Genomic DNA, 25,157 nt, shown 5'->3' with positions numbered 1-25,157 from the left:
TGATGAATCTGTTTTTCTTCTTGTAGGTGGATAACAGTGTCTGTTGAAAGCAAAGGATGTAAAGGATTGGTCTCTAACAGACACACAACAACATAGAAGCACCACAAAATAACTCATTCACTAATTATTTCATTATTTGTACCCCTTATCTTGACCTCGGGGAACACGGGGGGGTGCTGGAGCAGATCCTAGCTGTTATTTCACCCATTCACACATCATAAAGAGAAAAAAAAAACATTCACACGTCATATATAGTGGCTTAAATCAGTTCATTCTCTTTCATATGTCATATAGAGACTTAAACTGAATTTAGGGTCTCTGATGAACCTCCTCCCAGCTGTGAGGCTGAAGTGCTAATCCCTTCATAGTGTATCATGGTTTATATAATAATTTCCATTTAATGTCACAGTTTTGTCTTTATCAGTGCTCCATGTTTACATAGCGCCTTCCTGCCGCCTCCAGCTGTCGAGGGAGTGTTGGTCGTATTTACCCCGTCAGTCGGAGCTCTGGGCGAGCAGACAGCCGTCTCTCATCTCTCCGCCAGTCAGCATTCCGTCGACTGCATTTTCTTTCGTGACTCAGATAAAGTTTACACAGATACTCCAACCTGATCTAACAACCTGGGAAGTTTAGCTCCATTTTGCATGCTGGTACGTTGGAATAACTAGAGAGGAACACCTTTAGATAGTGATCCGCATAATGTACTGCGAGGAGGTGTGTTAGACTGGTGCAGGACATGTATGCCTGCTGTGAAACAGTGGTGAGGTGTGCTGTACGTGTAAGAGAGAAGTCCAAGGTGGAGGTGGAACGTCATCAGGGATCAACTTTGAGCCCCTTCTTGTTTGCAGTGGTGATGGACAGGCTGACAGATGAGGTTAGACAGGAATCTCCATGGACCATGATGTTTGCAGGTGACTTTGTGATCTGTAGTGAGAGCCGGGAACAGGTTGAAGACAATCTTGTATGCTCTGGAGGTATGCTCTGGAGGTATGCTCTGGAAAGAAGGTGTGCTCTGTGTGTGAATGAGAGGAACCCGGGTGGAACAGTGAGGCCGAGAAGTTGGAGGATTTCAAGTACTTAGGGTAAACAGTCCAGAGCGTAGGAGAGAGTGGAAAAGAGGTCAAGAAATGGGTTCAAGCAGGTTGGAATGGGTGGAGAAAAGTCTCAGGGGCACTATAAGGTAGAAGACTATCAGCCAGAATGAAAAGAAAGGTGAAAAAGACAGTGGTGAGACCAGCCATGCTGTATGCTTTAGAAATAGTCACAATGACCAAAAGACAGGAGGCAAAGCTGGAGGTCGCAGAGATGAAGCTGCTGAGGTTCTCTTTGGGAGCGACCAGGACGGACAGGACCAGGAATGAGTCCATCAACACATGCTAGATGTTTTGGCGAGAAGCTCAGAGATGGTTGGGTCATGCACAGAGGAGGGAGAGTGAAGATATTGGTCGACGGATGCAGGAATTGGAGGTCTCGAGGAAGACCTAAGAGAAATTGATGGATGTCGTGAGAGAGGATATGAGGGTAGTTGGTGTGAGAGAGGAGGATACAGAGACTAGGGTTAGAGGGAGATGGTTGATTCGCTGTGGAGACCCCTGAAGGGAAATAGAAGGAATGTACTGGAAGGAATTGCCTTTTTCAGGGATATGGAGGGAAAGCGTTCCAAATATGGGCGCCCACGTTTGTTTATATGGCTGAGAACATGATCCGGGCTTCTAGTGGACATGGACCATGGTGTTGCACAAACAGGACAAAAATGGCTGCATCTAGAGCCAATCAGTGACCCGACTGACGGGACCCAACGACCAATCAGAGATTGAAAGCACTGTGGAAGTGGAATTAAAAAACTTCTGACATAGCACCGCCGACAAACAACAAATTGCTACGAAACACTGCGATATAACGCGCAAAAACTTCCCGTTTAGCTTTTTCACATTCGAAGTTAAGGCGAATATCGGGGTCACTCGGTCCACCTCGGCTGGCGCAGCCATCTTTTGTTTTTTAAAACGCCTCTGGTAATGCCGGCTCAGCTGCATCAGGCATTCCTGACATTTTCAGCATTCTTTAGTAGGTATTGGTTGTTTTTTATATCGAACCCACCCCCAGCGGAGAGCGCCGCTCGTAAGCGGCCCGCTTTCTCCGAGGCTGGGAAAGGAAACGCAGAACCCGGACGCGTCTGCAAAGTGAGAAAGCGACGCTGGATTTTCTTTTTTTTTTGCAGCGACATAGCTGAACGGCACTGTGCTAATAAATCACCGACATTTGCATAGCATGTCATGCATTGACCCAGTATTGATAAGCATATTGATTCTGTATCGGCGCATGAGATCATATTTCTTTCCATTTCCTTTATGCTGATAAACCAAACACTTGATTGATTTGTCTTTCAAATGATGCTTTGAAATGATGATTAATATGCACCGCGGCGGCGCAGCGGTTAGCTCTTCTGCCTCACCGCAACCAGGTTGGATTCCGTATGTTCTCCCCGTGTCTGCGAGGGATTCCTCCCGCTGTAAATTGGCCAGATGTGAGAACGACAAAGTGCTTTTTGTCGTCGTTTGTCTCTATATATGGCCTGAATTCAAGATTCAAAGTGTTTACTGTCATATGTGCAGTGTGGAAAGGTGTTTCCCTGCACAATGAAATTCTTATTTTGATATCAACGGTGCATTTGGATACGTATTGACAATAAATAGGTCGTGTAAACGTTATTATAAATATGAACAGCGTTGGCAGCGCAAGTAAAACAATGATTGCAACTTGTTGTGCATGAAAGGGGGAATAATAGTTTGTTTCTCTATAGTCGGGGTAAATGAAAGGATGAATGGTTGTATATCTCTATATGATTTGTGAATTAGAGGGTGCATGGTTGTATATCTCTAAATCTGTACAACAACCTCTACTTTTACACAAAATTATTACATGTAATCATATACATGTACTTGTTAATACACATATGTATTCATTACATATATTTTTATATATTTTTACATGCCTTTTACTTAATTTTTTTTTTGATCTTTACAGTTTTTTAATTTCATTTTTATTTTATGTTATTTTTATCCTTATTTTTATAGAGTTCAATTCATTTTTTTTTTTTTTTTTTTGGGACTCTTTTGCAATTTCTCCCTTAGGGATCAATAAATATTTTGATTCTGATTCTGAAATGCGACATTAATTAGAGTTATTTTTTCTATATGTGGTGCGAATGGGAATATAAAGGGTTTGTAGGTGGTCATCCAGGTCACGGTGAATTTATGTCAAAATGGCAAATGGACTTGAATTTCTTCTCTTGAAGACGTTTCACCCCTCGTCTAAGAGGTTTCTTCCGTTCAAGTTGACGAAGTTGCTCAGAAGTGACATTGAAAATGAAAAATACAGTTATCTGAATAGCTGTTAATATGTTACCTTAACATACAAAAACACCTGTTCGTTTTAGTGTAAACGAGGTAAACAGGTAAATTATAAAAATCTTTTTACATCCTAAAAATATTGTTGAGTTAAAAGAGAATATCTTGTCACTGTGGGAAAATTTGCCACTCGAGTTTATTAGGAAATTGATTGGTAGCATGTATAAGACGAGATATAATATTTCCAAGGCTAATGACGGCTATTCTAGATATTAAATCAATTTTTTTCATTTTGTCCGTTTTTGTTTTTTTTTTGCTATCGTTTTTATGTTTTTTATAAAAATAAGAAAAGATCATTTTAAAAAAGGCCACTAGATTTTTTTTTTTCATCAAAAAATCATTTTGTTTTCAAATTTTGAAGCAAAAAATACATTGCAAAGTTACTTTTGCATCTTTTCCTTGCCCGTTTTTTTTTTTTTTGATGCATGTGAGAAAATATGCGCGGGCCGCACTAACACACAAAAAATTGATTTCAGGCAGGGGGGGCCACAAAATGAAGATAAGGTTTAACCAGCAAATTGTCATCGTTGGCCACGATTACGCTGTAACTTGCTTTTCAAGGTGAACCATCTGTGATTTTATCATATATATCCCCCCCCCCGAAAATACAACTTATAGTCCAGCGTGACTTATATATGTTTTTTTTTCTTCTTCATCATGCATATTTTGGCTGATGCGACTTTTATAACGGCAGAGCGTTTTATAGCCCAGAAAATACAGTAAATGAGCGGGCGAACGTATGTCGTATGTGATTTGCGAAGGCGAGGGTGAACTCTTGTACGCTTCCATAGCGTACGGCGACGACCCCGACGACCCCGAGTGGAGGAACTCACAACACATGGATGAATGCTGAGGATTGATTGCTGCATTAAGTAAAGAAAACAACTTCCCGGTTGGTCCACCGGTGGATTCCGGGATCTCGTAGCTTCGGCTCGGCCCCCCTCCGTTTATTACGGGAGCTTTCATAGCTCTCGATACCTCTTGCGTTTGAACTTTGCGCCTCCGACCGTGAGTGTGTTTGTGTGTTTTTGTGGAGGGGATTACACAGGTGCTCGGCTGCGGTCCGCTCCTGTCCGCACTCCGCCGAGTGTAAACGCATGGATGAGCACGGAAAAGGGCCGCTGATTGGATAATGTGTTCGAAACGCTCGGGCTGCTTTCCTCAGACATTGTTTACACGCGTCGGTGTTTCGCTAAACCCGCCGTTTCCAGAAACGTTCGGAGTTCGGACGCCGTCGTGCCGGAGCTCTGCAAGTAAAGACTAATTTGCATTTACCAAAACTTAATGACGAGGCGGCCGTGATGTAAATTAAAGATGTAAAACAGTGACAGAACATTGAATGGTGATATTTAGAAACACCACATCACCTGGATGCATTCATCAGCGGTGTCATATTGTAAAAACACAGCGAACCCTTCTTTTTTGGATGATTTCGTCAAATTGAAGACATTGGTATATGTTTTACTGGTGCACAAAATGAACCGTGCATCAACACCCGTGTGTTCAAAGAACAAAACCAACAAATTTGATTTTTAAACAAAAACATAATAACGAATGCTTACCGTATTTTCCGCACTATAAGGCGCACCTAAAAGCCGTTAGAGAGAGAGAATGAAACGCTTTGAACTACAAATGGAGTTGGAAATACATTGTTTTCAACAAAGGCGGCGCAAATACCAGTAAGAGCTTCCGGTCCGTACGGTACCGTCTTGTGAATGCACTAACTTGTTCTGGGAGTGAACGTAGTTGTCAGAGGTTGGTTTGTATTCTATTAATAAAGTTTGACGGACTTATCTGACTGTTTTGTTGACATTCCCTTTAGCGCAGCTCCATTTTGTGGATGCAAAACGCAACCCCGGCCACTACTGTAGCTTCTATTCTATGCGCCTTATAGTGGGGTGCGCCTTATAGTGCAGAAAATACGGTACCACAAATCAGTGAGACTTCTGCTGTTGTCTTTGAGAGACCTGTTCATAAATGTGCGGCTTCACCTTGGCAAGTGTCACTCTCATGTCATTTTCACAACAAAGTTTGTTCCTTTTCTTCGTTTTTACGTCAGGCATCGTCAAAAAGGATTGGTCGCAAATATACGTGCGGTACAAAACGGTATGAAAATCTCCAGGGCTTTCTTAGAATGTTTTGCACGTTTCTTCACATGTCTAACGTCACTTGTCCGACCACTTTCTTTTTTTGCTCGACATAATTAGCTACAGATGAATCGATAAAAATATATATCTATTGATATTAATATATACAATATTAATAATATTAATATACACCATATTATTAATATTATATGTATTATATTAATATTTACCCCGAATATATATGTAATGTCCACGTTGTAACATTGGATATTTACACAGATTTTTTTTTTTAAAGACTTTTAATGAAATCGATGTTGGTAACATCCACAAATACGGACTGGAATTGCTTTTTTTTTCCAAACACTGCCTGTAACACAGCTGATGAAAAAGATTAATACAAACTAAATAAACTTTATTGTCAATATTGCCATACATTCACACATACAGAGCATTGAAATGGCGTTACTCTGAGACCCACGGTGCAAAAGTACAAAAAATTATAAATAATTTGTCACAGAGAATGACGAAGAATAACGGGTTACGCCGAGGTTAAGTTTGATTTTTAAAGTGACAGAAGTATAAAAGTGCAGTTGCATCAACGGTGCATTTTTTCATTGAAGTGAATGAGTAAGTGAGTCCATGAACGAGTAAATAACACACCGCGCGGTTGTTACGACGACGGTTTTCCCGGTGACCCGACGACGTCGTAGTTTCTCACCGAAAGGCACGTTTGACAGCCTGTATCCTCGGGCTCTCACATTATCCATATTTATATACCGAGGCGGTGTATGTCCTCAACATCGCTAATACATTTTACACGATGGCATCAAAGCGCAATGTAAATGGTATAAAGGCTGTATTTCATAATGCTAATGGCGGCGCAGCACTCAGTGTTATATGTGTAATATCTTACAGGTGACGCTTATGTGCTCCCCTCGGTTTATTAAGTGCCGATATTCGGGAGAGAGAGAGACGGTTTAAAAGCAAATAGAAGTATATCCGGCTCCCGTGGGCTTTAAAAGATTCTGTTAAAGCTTTCAGCCTAATACGAACACACCCTTTCGCCCACCACCTCAACACACACACACACACACACACACCAGTTCCCCGCAACCGAATCACAAGAGTGCTCTTTGACAACAATCAATAGAAACAAGGCGGCACCAGAGGGGCCGCCCCAATTAAATCAGCTCTCCGACTGATTAACAGAAGAACAGACACACACACACACACACACACACGTGGAAAACACACTAGTTCCCTCTGCAGATTGGTGACGCCCTCTCAAAAATAGAGATCGATGTTTGAACACACAGGCGGGAAGCAGAGTTTCGCCATGATTCCGAACGGTTCCGGCGAACGGATGGAAACGTTCCAGAAGCTGTCATGGACGGTTTGAAGGTCACGGGGGGACGTCACGGACTCCGAGGGGCCGGCGTTTCCTTCGCAAGTCACTTTCGTCGACTTACGACGGCGTCGTCTGCGTAGAGGCGGAAAAGGGAGTTGAAGTGAAGTTGCTAATCGGGTGAAAAAACGGTCGGGTGACTTTGCAGGATGTGAGGCGCTTTGCGTGTCGATGCACGGCTGCGCCGACACCTCGTGACGTATTTTTCCCCCCCTTAGTTTTGTCGCCCACCTGTATTTTGCCGCCGCTTTCACAGCCGTCTCGCCTGTCACTCTCGGATGCTTTATGGACCGCGTGCGAGTGGGAACAGGCATTCAAACATGTATGAGTTGACCCCTCTCGCTTTACAGGAGTTCATCCATGATATCCTCTGTGATTCATGCTCGAGTGTAACATTCCCGGGCGACGCCGCTCATGTAAAGACACATTCCTCGCGCTCGCTTAGCCGGCAACGCGTGCGTGATTTTTACTTCATTTTAACTGCGGCGCGCTACGTTCACTGACTCATAAAAGGGTCATTACGCAAAAAAAGAACAACTTGCGCTCGTGTTATGACAGGTTGTTAAGAAAGCAACCTCGTCTCGGTGGTGTTTACGTCGCGGTGTCAACGTAGCACTTTATGGTAATTGCGTTCTCCGGTGCCGTCTTGCTTTATTGGCGCTAACGTGTCTGTTTTTCAAGTCTTAATTTGGAAGTAAACTCTGCGGAAGAAATCTCCAGTGGGCCCAGAATGGCACCCGGGGTCTCACCTCCGGCTTCCGCAACTCATGTAATTAGCCAAGTTTCCCTTTATCGCGTTGCTCTTTTCATTTATGTTTTGGCCCGTCTCCCGCCGTATTTGTAGCCTGTCGCCGCTAATGAGCGCCTGTACGTGCACACAGAGCTGCCAGGAGACATCATAACACCCGGCGCTCTCCTCACAGTTTTAACACTCCATTAGATAATTAAGGCGAACGGAGTGCTTTTGTAGGTTTTCAGATGAAGTATTACCGTTAATTAGCGTCAGAGTCAAGGAACTGTTTCGCTCAAGCACTCGAGTACAAAGGGAAACATTCTCCGTACCCTGTCAACGATGCACTAAATCTCTTTTTTTGTCTTTTTTTTTTTTTTTTTTTCTCCAGGTAGCGACCGCCTGACTGAAAAAAGAGAATCCCCCGGAGAATCGCGTCCGTCGCCTCGGCATCATGTGATCCGCGCATTCCGTAGGAACGCTCGGAAGGAGAAGAAGAACCCGGCCCGTGGAGGACATCAAAACCTCTCGCGCCCTCATCGCCGCTATCTGCCGCCAAGAGTCACCTCTTGCCTCGACTTGCCTCGTTTCGGAGATTAAGACGCCGTCCCTTTCAACTTCCCCGAGGCCTCTCCAAAATAGACCCTTTCAGCGCGGCTCACGATAGCGCTGAAAGGGAGGATAAGATGCCCGACGGTACCCCCGTGTCTTCTGTTGTATCTTTGTCTCCTCGCTGACTGAGCCCTCGGCGGCGTCTCGGCAAGAAGCACCCAAGGAGATTTCTCACAAACTTCATTCGACCGGGGTTTTTTTTTTTTTTTTTTTTTTTTTTCTCTCCTCCTTTTTTCCCGGGGAGGAAAATCTACCCATCCGGCGTCCCCATGGGGGATTAAATCGCCACTGCGAACCTCCGCGACTCCGACCGACCGCGTTTCGTCCAGGCGGTTTCACAGCGACTGACCCCGTCATGGCCGGGAAGGGCAACCCCATGCCGGGCCCGCACTTGAACGGCTTCGCCATGCCCACCTACTCCTACTTCTTCCCCCACATGTTGGGGAGCCTGTCGCCCCCGGCGCTGCCCGGACTGCCGCTCAGCGGGTACAGCACCCCCTCGCCAGCCAGTAAGTCAACCCCGCGTTCTCGTGATGCTTCGCACGCCGACGCCCGACTCGTCTATTGTGCGGATTGTTTCGCCGTTGAAAGGAGAAGCTTCAAGGCTGCAGTTGCGCGGCTGTGGAGCGCAGTTTTCCCCGATGCGTCCTTGCAGTCTGTGTTTTTGTGTGTGTGTGTGTGTGTGTGTGTGTGTGTGTGAATCTCCCTGGTAAAAAGACATTTTCGTCTCATCCTGTGTGGATCTTTTCTACTTGACAGACGTGTGTGTTGGTAAACACAGAGCGCCAGCCAGAAACGTACGCCCACACTCTCCCAGTGCCTCTAGCGCTGTCCTTAATTTACTAGCCCACACACACACACACACACACGCACACACAAATAGAAACGTCAGTGTAGATCATAGGGAAATGAGGCAGGACAGGCAGAGAGGAAGATGTTTATTTGGGGAAAACAAAATTGGCGAGTCCCCCCCTTAAAAAAAAGAAAATCAGAAGTACAGTCATCGCAGTCAAACTTTGTGCCGCGGCTCTTTCAAGAAGCCAAAGCCGTAGAAGCGACTCGCTAAACTAAGTTTCTCATTTAAGCGAGGGAGAAAAGTTTCTTGTGTCGACTCATCGACAATATTACGTGCTGGGCCCGGGTCTCCTGCGGGAGGCGTCTTCATTGAAGGTAATGTTTCGTGTACGTCGGGGCGTCTCACTCAGACGCATGCAGAATTAATAGAATTCGGCGCAAAAAAAAAAAAAAACTTACCTGCTCAACCCCGCGGACGTGTCGGAACGGCTGCATCGTGGATGGATTTCGAGACAAAAAGCCAGTTGCAGGAGGAGCACCGGGTGTTGAGATGGCGATGCTAACGTGGCGCCAGGCAGAAGATGCCCCAAAAAAAGACTTCCCCAGTGGTTTACACTAGAAAACCAGGTAAACAAAGGGGGAAGGACACATAGCACGTAGCGTTCATTTAGCATTATTTAACGTTCCACTGGGGATTGATAAAGTCATCTATCTATCCATCTTAACCGGGTCGCCCAATCGCGTGAAATGCATCTACATCGGTGTTTCTCCAAGCACGCGGAGCCAAAATGGCCGTTCGTCTTACTGCGTCGGAAAACGACAGCTCAGAAAATATGCGAGCGAAAAGTTGATCTCCCGAAAACGCCGTCCCCGATTCATCAGCAGTTCCGTGCTGTCACGGCTGATTGCATCTCGGGATCGGGTTTGTCCTTCTGTAGAGAAAGGCCGGAGGGTTCGGTGCGTCCACTCTGCCGTCAGCCGGAGTGTGTGTGTGTGTGTGTGTGTGTGTGTGTGTGTGTGTGTGTGTGTGTGGTGTGTGTGGTGGCTCTCAGCGTGGAGGGAAGTGAAGAACAACCGGTGCCCTGCCCGGCCACTCCCACTTCCCCAATCGCAGATACCCCACCTCACACACAAAGACTGCAGCACCGTCAAATTCCCCTTTTCAGATGCAAGCGTGTGTGTGTATGTGTGTGTGTGTGTGTGTGTGTGTGTGTGTGTGTTGGACCGCTCTCCCAGTGGTTGCCATGCGGGGCAGCAAGGTTCCTTCCCTTTTGCCCGGACAAACATTTCCTGTCTGTAAACACTGGAGAGCCAGGGACACCACAGCTTCCTGACGAGCAGAAGTACGCACACACACACACACACACACACACACACACACACACAACCACATGCAGGCACACACATGCGCGGGTAGATGTAAACACACATTTCTGGCATTCATGCTGGGCTTGCTTTCTTTCCAGATAACTGAAGGCGCAGTTCACATGTGTTCACGCGCTAAAGCAAAATAGCCACACCACACACACACACACACACACAGACATACGGAAACACCGACTTTTCCCCCTCAACCTCCAACGCACGCCGGTTCAACTCCCACTCGCCGGGATACTTTTTTTTTCTCGCACGTTTTGCCGATAACCCCCTCCTCCTGCCGACTGCATGCAACGCAAAGAGCGAGCGGCCGAAGAAAGTGAGGGAAAGTCAATCTGACGAGAAGATTTACCAACGGCGGGATCAGCGGCTGGAGAGCCGAGCGTCGACCTTGATGGATTTCAACCTGGCTGAGATTTGAGGGAAAGCTAAACACTTGTGACTTTATGTTTGTAAACATAGCGGTCCGATGCTATATTGGACTTGTAGACACCGACGATCCTCCTCCTCCTCCTCCTCCTCGTCCTGAAACGCAATCTTTTGATTGAAACATCATGTAAAAAAAGTGCAGAATTTGATTTTTTTTTTCCATTCATCCGCGTGTGTTATCCGTTTCCCCAAATCTGCAATTTCCGAACTTCCCCGTGCACGTCCAGCCACCGGTCAGGAGGTCGGATCGGGACTTTTTACCCCATTTTTATTTAGCGGCGGGTGTTGAGGAGTGGCCGCCGCAGCAGATCCCAGAGGTCGTCTGAGAGCGTAGATGTTCGTGCTGTCCTTCCTCTCTCCCGCACGCAGCTCTCGCCGCCACCTGGGGTCGGCTCCGATCGAATTACTCACTCCGAACAGCACCCGAACCACATATTGATTTTATTTCACACTCCGTTGCGCTGTTTCCCCTTTTGCTGTGGGGGTGTGTGAGGGTGAGGGTCGCCGCGCTCAGATCTCCGTCCAGTCAAATCGGAAATAAAATGAGGCAAGTCTGTAAAATAGAAAAACACTTATTTATTGACATCTGGTTATTTGTGCAAATAGCCTTGGCGATTTGAGTGTGTGTATGTGTGTGTGTGTGTGTGAGTGTGTGTGTGTGCAGTGAAGTCCCTGCACATACTCCACTTGCGGTGATGTCCATCCGTGGGTCACGACCCCGAGTCAGTGACCTCCAATGTGTCACACCTGCATGCGTGCATGTGTGTGTGTGTGTCTGTGTGTGTGTGTGTGTGTGTGTGTGTGTGATGAAGTCCCTGCACATCCTCCAGTTGCGGTGATGTTCATCCATAGGTCGCGACCCTGAGAGTCAGCGACCTCCAGTGTGTCACACCTGCATGCATGTATGTATGTGTGTGTGTGTGTGTGTGTGTGTGTGTGTGTGTGTGTGTGTGTCCACGGTGAAGTCCTTGCACACCCTCCAGTTGCTGTGATATCCATCCGAGAGTCATGACCCCGACAGTCAGCGACCTCCAGTGTGTCACACCTGCATGCATGCGCGTGCGTGTGTGTGTGTGTGTGTGTGTGTGTGTGTGTGTGTGTGTGTGTGTTGTTATTCGCTGTCCTCTGACTGTATGTTTGCCCTGGTCCCCCGGATCCTTTGGTACTGGTCCGCAAAGAAAATCTTTCTTGGTACAAATGATAGTTTTTTAATGAAACCTTCTGGATCTTATTTTGAAAAACAACTGTTTCGGCCTTTGCTTTACCGCCGCACATAACTCTGTCCGCCGCGCCATTTCACACATCAGCTACCGCAAGCTAGGCCTTGAAAAAAAAACGAACCCGAAACAAAAGTCGCCGGAGAGCTTTTTTCGGGAGGAAACGAGCAAACGATGAGACCGCAGAAGCGTCGCAGACTGCCAGCAAAAAGAAAGCTGCATTTAAAAGAAAATATCGAGATTCCTACCCAAGTTACGGGTTCATTGCAATGGATGGTAGAATCAGAATCAGAATTTATTTTTCCCCGAGGGGCAATCGGGAGGCACAGGGTGTAGCAGCACCAAATTGTGAACCAAAGTATTAAATAAACAAAATAATAATAATAAAAAAAAACATCAGTACAGTATTTTTTTCAAATATAAAATAAAAATTACATATATACATATATATGTAATTTATTAAATATATACAGAGGAATTTCATATATTTTTTATTAAAAAAATAAAATAAAAAAATGTCATATGTATATTTATTAATTCATATTAAAAATATTTTATATTATTATTTAGATATTAAATATTACATTTTATTATTTTTAAATCAAATTAAAAGTTATATCTTAAATATAAGATTTTATATAAAAATTCTATACTCACATAAAATTTTTATTTTATATATGTGTGTAAATAAATTACTGTACTGACACACAAGCTCCACACCCACGATGCATTATTTGCAGTGAACGGCTTGCCAATGAATTGATATTATGGTGCAAAAGTATATATAATTGCCTAATAGAAAGTGTGATCAGTCTATTCAGATTAAATAATGTGAACTGACAAATTTTTTTATCATTTGAAGCGACACGGAAACATTTTCATGCATAAAAGTGTTCCCTGGCGCCAATAAGGTTGGTCGCAGCATGGGATCGGGACAGTTTCCACGGCGAAGCGGGCAAAAGTCAGCGACGCTGCGAATCTGCAGAACGCCGTCTTCACGGTGTCGTCCAAGTTCGGGCCTCGGCTTCGGTTTCACTCTGCGCTTTCCTCTCGGCCTCCCGTTCCCGTTTGTCCCCTTTTCCGTCTCGTTCTCCGATTGTCCGGCTCTTCTCCTCTGGCGATCCACAATAGACCAATTATTTGGACCAAGCAGAGCAGAAGGTTTAATGAAGGTTCGGAACTCGCCGTCTCTCCCCCTCGGCTGCCTCCGGCTCCTGCCTCCTGGGCCGCGTCTTCTCCTCACATTATCTGATAACGGCCGGGTCAGGTTGCGCGGCGGAGCGGATCGGTCGCAGATATTGATACGCCACTTATCGCCCGCGGCTTTATTAGCCGACCGAATATTATCGCCGCGGATCGATCGGCCTCGCGCGGACGGCCGCGTCTAACCTCGCCGAATATTAGCCGCCCGCCGGAGTGTCTCATTACGCTCACGTTCTCACGTGAACGGGCAGAAGTTTCATTAGCGCTCGCCGCCGAAGCCTCCCGAGCCGTATGAAAATGGAAATAGCCGGGGATAACACCCCCACGCTATTGATCCTGTTATTATTGCGAAAGCCCGCCGCTGTCCGTCAGCGTGCCGCTAGATTAGCGCGGCATTATGAGGGGATGGTAATGGATGGGGCCGGCCCGCTACCTGCCGCACGCTAATTGGCTTTTCCCGAGAGGGCGCCGCTCCTCGAACAAGGGGAGCGGCGGTAATTGCTCGCTACAGGACCGTTTCCGCGGAATCGTTCGCCAAACACCATCATCGTCTTCGGGGCGAAGCGGCATTTGTGAAACTTACATTCGGGGCCAGAAGGGACGGATATTTTCAGACCTCAAGGAAGCTTGTGTGTGTGTGTTTGTCAGCGCGTTGGAACAACCCGACCGGGGGTAAATATGGATATGGTAATATCAGGCGGAGTGTGTTTGTCGCCGGGTGTGTGTGTTTTTCTCCCGACAGACAGGTGGTTCCTCCCCGCCACGGTGGTCTGCGGGAACCAAGCGGGCGTGTCGGTACGCTGTACGGGTGGCGGGAGCGTTCGCCAACAACACACGCACACACGCGCACACACACACACAATGCTCGTGTGATCGGAATAAGGATAATGACGGGATAATGAAACACTTGTGAGGGGCTCCCCTCTGGCAGCAGCCCAGAAGATGTGTGTACACAAATGCCAAGTGCGTTTTCTTTCAGCTATTTCCAGATTAAGCCATTCCAGGAGGACACACACACGCACTCACAGTCGCACACACACACACTCAGTAGCTCTTGGGAGGCGGCTGTGATTATTGGAAAGTCATTTGAGGGGTGGCCATATTCCGCCGGCGCGTAAATGGCTTGTGTGGCGGCGTCCGTCCCGTCCGGCTAAACCCCGTTAATTAACCGGCGCCGCGCTGGGAGCCGCGGAAACGAGCCGGAGCGCCGTCCTACTCCCGTCTTCGGAGAAGCGATTGTCGCTGCCGCTTTGAATCAGGTTGAAGAAAAAAAGAATTAACCTTTCAATCGCAAAGCTTTCGGGTTTTATTTCCTTCACGTTTGTCGGTCACGATTAATCTGCAAGCGTTTTCTTTCCGGACGTGCGGAGAAGCTCCTCAAACACGATTATTCCGATAACACTCGTGCAGCTTCTTCTCACACTGATGCAGGAGCAGAAAGTTGCATTGAAGGATTCCAGCCAGGTTGTTGTCTTTTATAAAAGTTATTTGCAGACCCAGAGCTGCTGAGAACAAACTCGCAAATCCGAGTCGTAGTTTTGGGGCGGCTCAACAAGAAGGTGGTCGGATCTCCGCGTTCTCTCCGTGTTTTTCGGGGTTCTTCCAGCAGTCTAAAAACATCCGGAAGGTTCAGTGGAGACCCTGAATTGTCCAGAAGTGGAGGATTTGTGGTTACATGTCTTCACACAACATGCAAATGAGAGGGCGAATGTTCCTCCATGTGGCTCTGTGATTGGTCCAGCGATCTGCTGCAGCGCTCCATGACCCTGAGAGGCAGTGTAATAGTAGTGCGTGTGTGTGTGTGTGTGTGTATTCAAAGTGTTTGGTTTATTGATGGGAGCTTTGCCCCACGCTAAAGTGAATCGACACACGCGTGTGTGTGTGCACGTGTGAGACGGTGGAAACGTGGGGAGATTATTCACTGCTCAAAAAAATGAAGGGAACACTAAAATAACACATCCTAGATCTGAATGAATGAATTATTCTTATTAAATACCTTGTTTTTTACATCGTTGAACGCGCAGACAACAAAATCAACCAACAATGATCAATGGAAATCAAACGTATGAGCGCACGGACGTCTGGATTTGGAGTCACACTCGAAATGAAAGTGGAAAAACACACGACAGGCCGATCTATCGTTGATATAATGTCCTTAAAACAAGTCCAAATGAATCAGTTGTTGCTTCCTAAGTGGACACTTTGATTTCACACACGTGAGACTGACTTGGACTTACATTGTGTTGTTCAAGTGTTCCCTTTCTTGTTTTGAGCAGTATATTCAGACAATCAATGCAAAAACAAATTTCTCCCCCGGAGCGTTCTAAATTCAGCACAACCCTGAACACGTGAACCAATTTTTTCCCCCTTTTTTCTCTTTCTACATTTCCTCCTCACCTTTATTTTATCCGAGCCGTATATTTTTGATCAAACCGGCTCCGGGATTGCAGAGATGCAACTCTGCAGAGATGAGCCCAGAGAATCAGACGGGCGGAGGAGCCTCCTGTGCAGATGTGTTCAAGCCCCCAGAGCGTTTACACACACACACACACACACACAAGCAGTGCCAGCATCGGTTGCCAAAACACCAGCGAGCTTAGTCCAAAGGCCCCCGCAAGAAAAAGCCATCCCCGGGTCCTGCGGCCCTCTGGCCTCGCTCTAATCCTCGCTGCTTTCCTTTTGGCTCCTGCAGGTCTCTTGTTCTCTCATACTTCTGGCCTCATTTCTCACCATCGACCCCTCCCTCGCCCTCTTTTCCCGCCTCGTCCCCTTTTCTGTTTACTTGTTTTGGTCATACCTGCCCCCCCCCCCCCCCCCCCCCCACACACACACACACACACTTCTCCATTCCATACCTTCCTCCGCTCTCGGACCTGACAGAGCTATCATTATCCAGCCACCTATTTGCTCGCAGCCTGTTATTTTCCATTTGCTTTGAGGGGACCCGGGGCCAAATCCCTGCCCAGAATACTTGATCCCGACCACAGGCTTTATCCCCCGGTGGCTTGGCAAGTGCGTCCCGCTCTCCTCTCCTCCTCTCCTCCTCCTCCTCCCCCCCGGCTCCCCTTCTTCCCTGCTCTCCTCTTTTCTCTCGTCCTGTCTCTGGTTCTATAGGTTTATTCCCCTCGCCGCGGCCGCTTATGCAAATACAGTTCTCTCCTTTCTCAGGGAGCTGTCTGCGCCGTAATCCAACAGACGGCTTCATTTTCAGGAGAGCGACGTGCACACACACACACACACACGGGCGTTCAGACATGCTCGTAGAAAAGAAGAGCTCCTCACTAACACACACACACACACACAGTTGCTTGCACACAACTCTGCAGTGGCGAGGGTTATATTTTGCGCGGCTAGCGCTTTAAGCTCGGGTCGGGCCGCAGCGGCTTCCAAAAAGCGGGCAGCCTGTCTCCGGCAGCCGGGTAAACACCGGCATAATCTAAATCTCTTTCCGATGTGCCAGTGCCAGTATTTTTCTCCTTTTTTTATTTATTTTTTGTTCTCTTCAAGGGCCCTGCAAGGAAGTCAAGACAAGGGTAAAGCGATAAGAACTACTCCCCCTCTCCTCTCCTCCTCCCCCCCTTTACTCTCGCTCTCTCTCCATCTTCACTCTCCTTCACTTCAACCCATTCTCACGCTGACCCGCTTCCCTTCCCTTTTATCTCGCCCCCCTCACACACACACACACACACACACACACACATATATGTAGCACTATCTTCTTATGCCCTTTCTGCAGCACTCGTTGCATACAGTCATAATTCACATTCAAATGTCAACGACTCTCTCACAGGCATCGTTCCTCTATTGTCCTTTGATAAGCGCCAGGAATGACGGCATAGATCAAAATATAGGGCAGTTACCTAATGGAGGAGACAAGGGAGGGAAGATAGGGAGAAAGCGGAGGGAGGGCTCCGAGGGGTTCGCGTGGGTCGGCCCAAAGTGATTGAATTATCAAGCGCAGCTCCGCTTGTTGTCCGAGGGGGTTTCGGAGGGAAAAGCCCTTTTCTCGGCGGCTAATGCGCTTTTTCAGCCCCGCACAATGGCCGGGCTGTGTTGGGCGAAAAAAAAAAAAAAAAAAAGGGGGCCGAGAGCGCTGTGTTGGGCCAGAGCTTATGGGGCCACCGGCTCGCTCGCTCTCTCCCCTGGCAGTTTTTCCCCTTCGCTGCGAGCGGTAATGCGCTCGACGCCCGCTTTTTGCACATTCAAGCGGGTAACTCATGTTAAATTAATGGCGTTTTGTGCGGATTCTCATTAGCGTTCCATATGACTCTTTGATCCAGGCATTGTTTTTCCGGGCGCTTTCGGCGTCAAAGATGAGCTTTTTTGATTTTTATTCATTTCTTTTTCCAGCGGGTTTCCGGCCTTGCTTTTTTAGCGGCGCTTTTAGCGGACTCGCGTCCAGAGGAATCCGTCCAAAACGAGGGAGGAATCTGGTCGGATCCAAACACGACCGTCTGCTCCGCTTCGAGCGCGTGAATCCGAGCGTCGCTCCGCTTACCGTGCTGATAAATCCGTCGGCGATTCGTCGGCGTCCAGCCGGTACCCGCTGACCGTTCGGTTTAACCAACTATTGATGTTGGATCGTGTTGACTCGTGTCACGGGAAAGACCCGGATCCCTCCAAACATCTGCTCGCCGGCCGGATTTTAACATCAGTTTGGTTTTCATTTGCAACAAATCTGTTGGTTTTTTTTTTTGTGCCGGGGAACACAAATACACATTTCGACCCCGAAAGTCCCAAACGAGTCCAAAAACATGCATGTCTATGACGTGCGAATGAGCAAGTGAATGGTTGTTAGCCGCTTTATGACCCGTGGATGAGGGAGGGAATTGTACGTCTCTGTACCACCTTGAACAGCGGTACCTTTATTTAAGACGTCAAAAAGTAATTGCGGCTCCCGGAGTTTTCTTTTCCAAATGGCTCTTTTGGTGTTACGGGTTGCCAATCCCTGCTCTATATGATGTGTGAATAAGACAGTTCTTCGTTGAAGGTCAACCTTCAATTTCTGCGCATGCTCTGGACACACAGAGGAATCGAGAAGATGTTCCACTGTGACATGTAATTAACAAAATGATAACAATAATAGCATGCAATTTAACAGTAAAGGGCACTGTTACATTAAACTATGAAGTATAAAGTGCGTGCGGATACAAACTGATATTTGACGTTATGAGAAAGAAGCAGCAGAAGTTTTTACATGCACATATATATATACTGCTCAAAAAAATAAAGGGAACACTTAAAAAACACATCCTAGATCTAAATGAATGAAATATTCTTATGAAATACTTTGCTCTTTACACAGTTGAATGTGCTGACAACAAAATCACACAAAAATGATCAATGGAAATCAATTGTATCAACTCATGGAGGTCTGGATTAGGAATCACACTCAAAATCAAAGTGTAAAAACAAACTCCAGGCTGATCCAACTTTGATGTAATGTCCTTAAAACAAGTCCAAATGTGTTGCTTCCTGAGTGGACACTATGATTTCACACAAGTGTGATTGACTCGGAGTTACATTGTGTTGTTCAACTGTTCCCTTTATTTTTTTGAGCAGTATATATCTATATGTGTGTGTTTTTAAATGAGTTTCTGAACAAACCTGTAAAGCCATGGAGAGGAGTCGTCACAGGCAGACCGCATGTTCTCTGTCGAAGATAAGGATCACCGGCCCACGCATGCAATATCAAAACTAACAATCCAGATTCACGAAAATAAATTCCATCTGACCGTCTGTGTGTGTGTGTGTGTGTGTTGTGTAAAAACTATATGAAACCCAGATGTGTTTAAAGTTTGCAATCAAAGACAGGCCCGCAGGTAACCGCTGCCCAGTGAAATTAGACCTCCTATTTTATTTTAATACAATCAGGAATGTTTGTCGGGCGTCTCAGTGTGTGCAGTCTGGTCACGCCGTACGTGCCGATCCAGCCTGTTTGGGAGGAAACTTTTCTCCGAGAGCGGTGGATGAGCATCTTGTCTTCTCTGTTTGAAGGAATAAACAGGGATATCATTGAAAAGCAGACAACGTTTACTAGATTTGTGTGTTTTTGCCGTCGTTCTTTCCCGCCCGTGAGCGGCCGCTCAGCAGACGGCCTCACGGGAACATCACGCGGAGATTTCCCACATTCGAACCGGTCCTTGAACGCAACACGTCCCTCTGATATTACACGGTGCCGCACGAAAAGTAAAAATGAGAAAACAAAGTGTGTGTGTGTGTGTGTGTGTGTATGGACCGCTTAGCGTCGCGAGTAAACCTTCACGGCTCGCCTCTTTGCCGTTTCTCACCTGGAAAAAACTCCTCTTTTCAACCGAAGTATTCGGAAAGAAAAAAGAAACCCTCTTTGATGCGGGTCCCCGTGTTGTTTTCGCACACAGGCTGCAGACAGGCGGCGGAGACTGACAGTCACATCTCTGAGGAATTCGTCGGCGGGTGACGCTGACTGATCGCTCCTGTCGAGATAAAATCTCACAGATGGGCAAACGCGCAGAGGCCGCGGACGCCGTTCACCGCGGCGCTATGCATTTGTGTCTCGGGATGCCCCCGCGGCGTCCGTCCGGGGGGGGGATTTCTCAACTTTGAGATGTTTTGAAAGTGACGACGGGCCGAGGAGAGGCTCTTTTTGTTATCATTGCAGACTCCGGAGCGGCGAAGATGGATGAAGCTGCAGGCGCATGCACGCCGCCGCTACAAACCGACGGAGGGTTATACTCCCATGCAGCTGAATTAACATATTTCGCCATTTAGTTTTTACATTGACAAAAAGACAGGAGGCCAGTCATCTCTCTGCCAGTCAGCGATCCGCCGACTGCCTTTTCTTCCGTGACGTTTACGCAGGTACTCCAGCCCGATGAAGTTTAGCTCCATTTTGCATGCTGGTATGTTGTGATAACCGAAGAGGAACACCTTTAGATAGTGATCCGCATAATGTACTGGGAGGCAGTGTGTTAGATGGGTGCAGGACATGTATGCCTGTTGTGAGACAGTGTCGAGGTGTGCTGTAAGTGTAAAAGAGAGGTTCAAGGTGGAGGTGGGATGTCATCAGGGATCAACTCTGAGATGTTTTGAAGAGATGGTGGGGTGGAGGGAAGTCTGAATATATCGGTAGACGGATGCTGGAATTGGAGCAGCCAAGCAGGAGATCTCGAGGAAGACCAAAGAGAAGATTTATGGACGTCTTGAGAGAGGATATGAAGTTAGTTGGTGTAAGAGACGAGGATACGGAGAATAGGGTTAGATGGAGAAGGTTGATTGGCTGTGGCGATCCTTGAAGGGAAAGCCCAAAGGAAAAGAACATTCAAGATTCAAAGAGTTTTTATTGTCATATGTACAGCGTGGAAAGGAGTTTCTCTGCACAATGAAATCCTTACCTTGCTGTCCACAGTGCGTTTAGATTTGTATTGACAATAAATAGGTCGTGTAAACATTATCATAAATATGAACGGTGTTGGCAGTGCAGGCAAAACACGGAGTGCAGTTTGCTTTGCAACTCACAAAGTGCATGCGCAAGGATGAGGATGAATTTAAATGGCAGTATTTCTATATTCATTTATTTTTTTAAGAATTATCCGTGCGCGTTTTAAAATGGGGAGAGGCTCGAGATTCAGCCGGTGACGTGAAGATTACGGCGGTAAACCCTCATTAAAGGATCATTTGGGCAGATTATCAGTTCAGATCAGGCCAGGAGCGTCCTCCTGATGGCGGGGCGGGGCAGAATCAGCCCCAGAATCAGCCAGATTACCCTCTTATGTGGAGCAAGGACAACTTAAACGGGCGAGCGGCGGTTTGGGACTCCCCACAGTCGGCGCGTTGCAGAGTCACCGGCTCGGAGAAGAGCCCTCAAACGCATCGTGGGAATACGTTGGACCCCCGCTTTTTGTGGGAGTTGCGTCCCCCGCGAAAAGTGAATTCCTGCAAAGTCGAGACATGATCATTTTGATGGTATTTATAGAAATATTGACCCGCAAACACGAACCTCACGCAAATTATTGTCGACACACCATCGACTGTATTATGCTTCCCACACTCTTATCCGGTACACTAAACACTTTTGGATTATTGTTACGTACAATAATCATTGCAAACAATACAAAACATACAGTAAATGAGTAAAGTGGTCATTCCTGAAATCTGTGATCCACGCGGCTAACGCATTTACCATTTTTATAATTCATTTATTTTGTCTCGTCATCATCTGTTTTGTCGTTTTACTGAAACTTATGGTCCCCGTCTCACTAATGTTAGCTTTTTCTTTCTTAATTTGATAAAATGTAGATTTGCTACTGCTATAATGGCGGCCAACTTAAGCCAAACTTCTGCTTTCCTTTCACATATCAAGAAGTTTAATCTTATCTGCAGGAGACTCTTGAGTAGATGCAGGGCGTTTAGGAGGCATCGTAGAGCCTGTTGTTATTCCGTATAAGATCAGGCGTGGGTGCAATAGTAGGGTGCTGGTATCTTTGATTAGCAACGTTTTTTTTTTTTTTCAATTATATAAATTGAGTTTATGGTTTCATTTTACAATATATCTTTTGCTGTTTTTCTTATTTCTTCTTGGGCTATTTTATCAGGAAAAAAAACATTTCAAATTCTGCTGAAAAAATGTTAAAGAGCGCCAAATGACAAGTAGCGAGGGCGCGAAAGCTGCACCGCAAAGTAGCGAGAGTCCACTATGTTGTTGTTTATCTCTTCCGAGAACCGACAGCCTCAAGTTATCGTCCTTCAATCTGACTCAGGCGATGTTTTTTTTCGTGCGAACAATCGCCCAATCGTGCATAACAACGGAAAATCTTTTTTTTTTCCTGCCATCATGGCACAGTGAAGTACCTGCGCATCACACACACGGCACGAAGACTCGGTGTAATACGTAACATAAACTTTATGGATCCACATAGTTCAATTATTTTGGCTGGCGGGACACTTTTAATTTTCAATTTTCATGCACGGGCCAACTCGGTATCATGGAAATTAAACCAAAAAAAATTGAAATCTAAATAGTCACTTTTTTTGGCATTTTATTTCAACTTAAAAATTGTTAATGATCGTATAAATGTACTGGCATTATTTTGCATGTAATCATCCATACAAAATTAAACAAAAGGAAGAATAAGGAGTTTCTAAATTCAATATCGATTGAAAATATTTATTAAAAATGTTCGAAGAAAACAGTTTGGCGGGTCGGCTAAAAAAGCAAAACGGGACGTAAAATGCCCGGGTTTTAGTGTCAATAAATATGAATATAAATAAAAAATAGTGAAACGTTTAAAAGATAGCTAAAGACATTCTCAAATAAATAGACAGCAGAGAGAACAACAACAACAACATCAAGGACGTGTGCGTGGTCTCGTCTTTCTGAGCCTCATCGTCGGGTCGGGTTCTGCTAAATCGCCTGCTCTCGAGCGTCCAAACACACACACACACACACACACGCTGCGGATCTTGGGGTGTCTTGAAAGGAAGGAGACAGTTGTGACTGATCAGCAGATACGGACATACCTCGCCTACGACCCGCTACCCCAACCCCCGACCCAGAACCCGTCCTAATCAGTCACTCTGTTGGGAAAAAAAACAAAAACACAGATAAGGCAGAGGAGGCGTTAGGAGGGAAAGATCAACGGGGGGGGGGGGGGAGATGAGGCACGTGGGGGAGGGCCGGGAGGGGGGACCGAACCAAGGGGCCCCGCATACGTCCGAAATCTTCTCCGCCGATCGCACGTGTCGTCGGATGCGCGTGTTTTTAATCTCATCCCGATGTGGCTTCACGAAAGGGGAGGGAAGCGGGGCGGAGGTCAGGTGGTGCCACACTGAGGATTTTGCTGATTCAATATTGACACAACAAACAGACGGTTTTCCTGTAAGCGCTCGGCTAAACTCTCTCCCCTTCTCCGTCCTTTCCCGCCCTTTCACGAACGTCGTCGTCATCGGGGGGTTTTGCAGGATATGCACCTTCTCCGCCATCATCGGCCAATCCCGTCTTTTGACCCCGCCGTTTCTCCTCATCCGAAAGATATTAGACCATGAATAAGCTTTGGGGAAACACACACACACTCACCGTTGGCTAATCTTTCTCATTTTGGGCACGTGTTTGCCTGCCTTTGTCTCTGGCTTCTCCCCCCAAAAGCAAATGTTCTGTATATGTTTGGCGTGAGAGGTTTGTTCCTGCGGTCAAATCGATGGTTTTCCCGTCCAGGAAGGGAAATATCTGTTTCTTCTTTTTTCTCCTCGGCGGCGGAAGATGCGAAGCGGAAGCCGGCGTCTTTTATTAGCCGTTATGTGGAAAGCAGATCGGCGTTTGCACGTGCAGAGCGGTGGCTCGGGGTGGGAAACGTTGCCGTAAAGCAGTAAAGCAGCAGGTTGCGGCGGAGACGAACCGTATTCCAACTATTTATCACCGTCGGTGTGTTGAGAGTTTTTTTTTTTTTCCAGCAGCTGATGTTATTCCGCGCACGTGTTCCCTTTGCGCAAAGACTTTTTGGATAGCAAAGGGCGGCGGGACTGGCTCGGATTCTTAAGTGTTTGGCCTCTTATCCCAAAGCCCGCCTCATTCTCTGGAAGAAAGATAAGATAAGATAGTACTTAATTGATCCCCATAGGGAAAATAACAGTATCAATAAGTATAAAATAGAAGAGACATGTGTGAATAGAAGAAACAAGTGACAACAACAAGCAAGGATAAAAATAGATAACAAAAATGAAAAAAACAAGGGGAAAAAAAGGAAAAATTGGATAAGCAGGGTGAGAATGGAGTGAGAAAAAGGATTAAAAAAAAAAAACAGAATATAAATGCACTGCGCAAAAAAATAAAGGGAACACTAAAATAACACATCCCAGATCTGAATGAATGAAATAATCGTATTAAATACTTATATTAAATTTGTCTTAAATACTAATCAAAATGTATGAACCCATGGAGGTTTGGATTTGGAATCACACTCAAATTGAAAGTGGAAAAACACAAGACAAGCCGATCCGACCGAGAACAAGTCCAAACGAACCGGTGTTGCTTCCTAAGTGGACACTTTGATTTGACACGAGTGTGACCGACCTGGAGTTACAAAGTGTTCCCTTTATTTTTTTTGAGCAGTATATATAAATCGGGGAAAATAACGTTGCTATTCAGCCGTCTCCCCTGTTCTTCCTGCCCGTCGTTTTGATCTTCACCCCTCTGAGGTCAACAGCTCCCATTATTTTCCTCTGGGTCGCGGTCTCGGAACGGGGGGAGCTGCAGGGGCTTGTTCGTGATTCGATTTCCCCCATGTGGTCCCCCTCGCTCCAGACCAGGCTAATCCTTTTCTTACACTCCTCCTCCATCTGCGCCGCTCCTGTGACACGTTTGTCCGACGGGGGCTTACGTTTAAGAAAAAAGAAGGAAAAAACCCTTGAAGGGCGAGTTTTATGGGAGGGATTGAGTAATACGATGAACCGGACGAGCTTCTGCCGCCGCGGATCCCTCTTGAACCGAACGCCGGGCTGTTTGCTTCGCCTTTCTGGTCGAACGGTAACCGGGGAGTGGCTTGTAAAGCGGCCGTCGGGAAAGTTTTACTCTTTAAATATGCTGAAGGCGGAGGCTTTGGCACGCGCAGGAACGGGGAATTGAACCGAAAACCTCTGCAGACGGAGCCAGACGCCTTCAGGAAGACGTCTGGTTAGCGTCTCGCATGGAGCCTGTCTGTGTCTGTTCATTGTACGCTGCTCAAAAAAAAATAAAGGGAACGCACCCGACATCTGAATGAATGAAATACTACATAGTTGAATGCGCTGACGACGAAATCACCCAAAAATGGTCAATGGAAATCAAATGTATGAACCTATGGAGGTCACACTCCAAATGAAAGTGGGAAAACACAGGCTGATCCAACTTGGATGTAACGTCCTTAAAACAAATCAAAATGA

The 25,157-nt window shown here is 46.4% G+C and overlaps 1 protein-coding gene across 3 annotated transcripts in view; it reads left to right on the top strand.

Annotated features, from left to right (window-relative positions):
- The window catches only part of raraa (retinoic acid receptor, alpha a), a 162,890-nt gene that overhangs the window by 74,233 nt on the left and 63,500 nt on the right, over nt 1-25,157 (top strand). For all 3 annotated transcript variants that reach the window (XM_086141085.1, XM_086141087.1, XM_086141086.1), the window contains one exon: nt 8,021-8,750. In XM_086141085.1, coding sequence (XP_085997211.1) covers nt 8,597-8,750 — 154 coding nt within the window. In that variant the 5' untranslated portion in view covers nt 8,021-8,596. The remainder of the gene's footprint in view (nt 1-8,020; nt 8,751-25,157) is intronic.

The sequence above is a fragment of the Fistularia commersonii genome, chromosome 33 (assembly GCF_037954325.1).
Source record: "Fistularia commersonii isolate RoL2024-O1a breed Wild chromosome 33, RoL_Fcom_v1.0, whole genome shotgun sequence".
Classification (NCBI taxonomy): domain Eukaryota; kingdom Metazoa; phylum Chordata; class Actinopteri; order Syngnathiformes; family Fistulariidae; genus Fistularia; species Fistularia commersonii.
The sequence above is the reverse complement of the archived record's forward strand: the minus strand, read 5'-3'. Positions and strand labels throughout refer to the sequence as shown.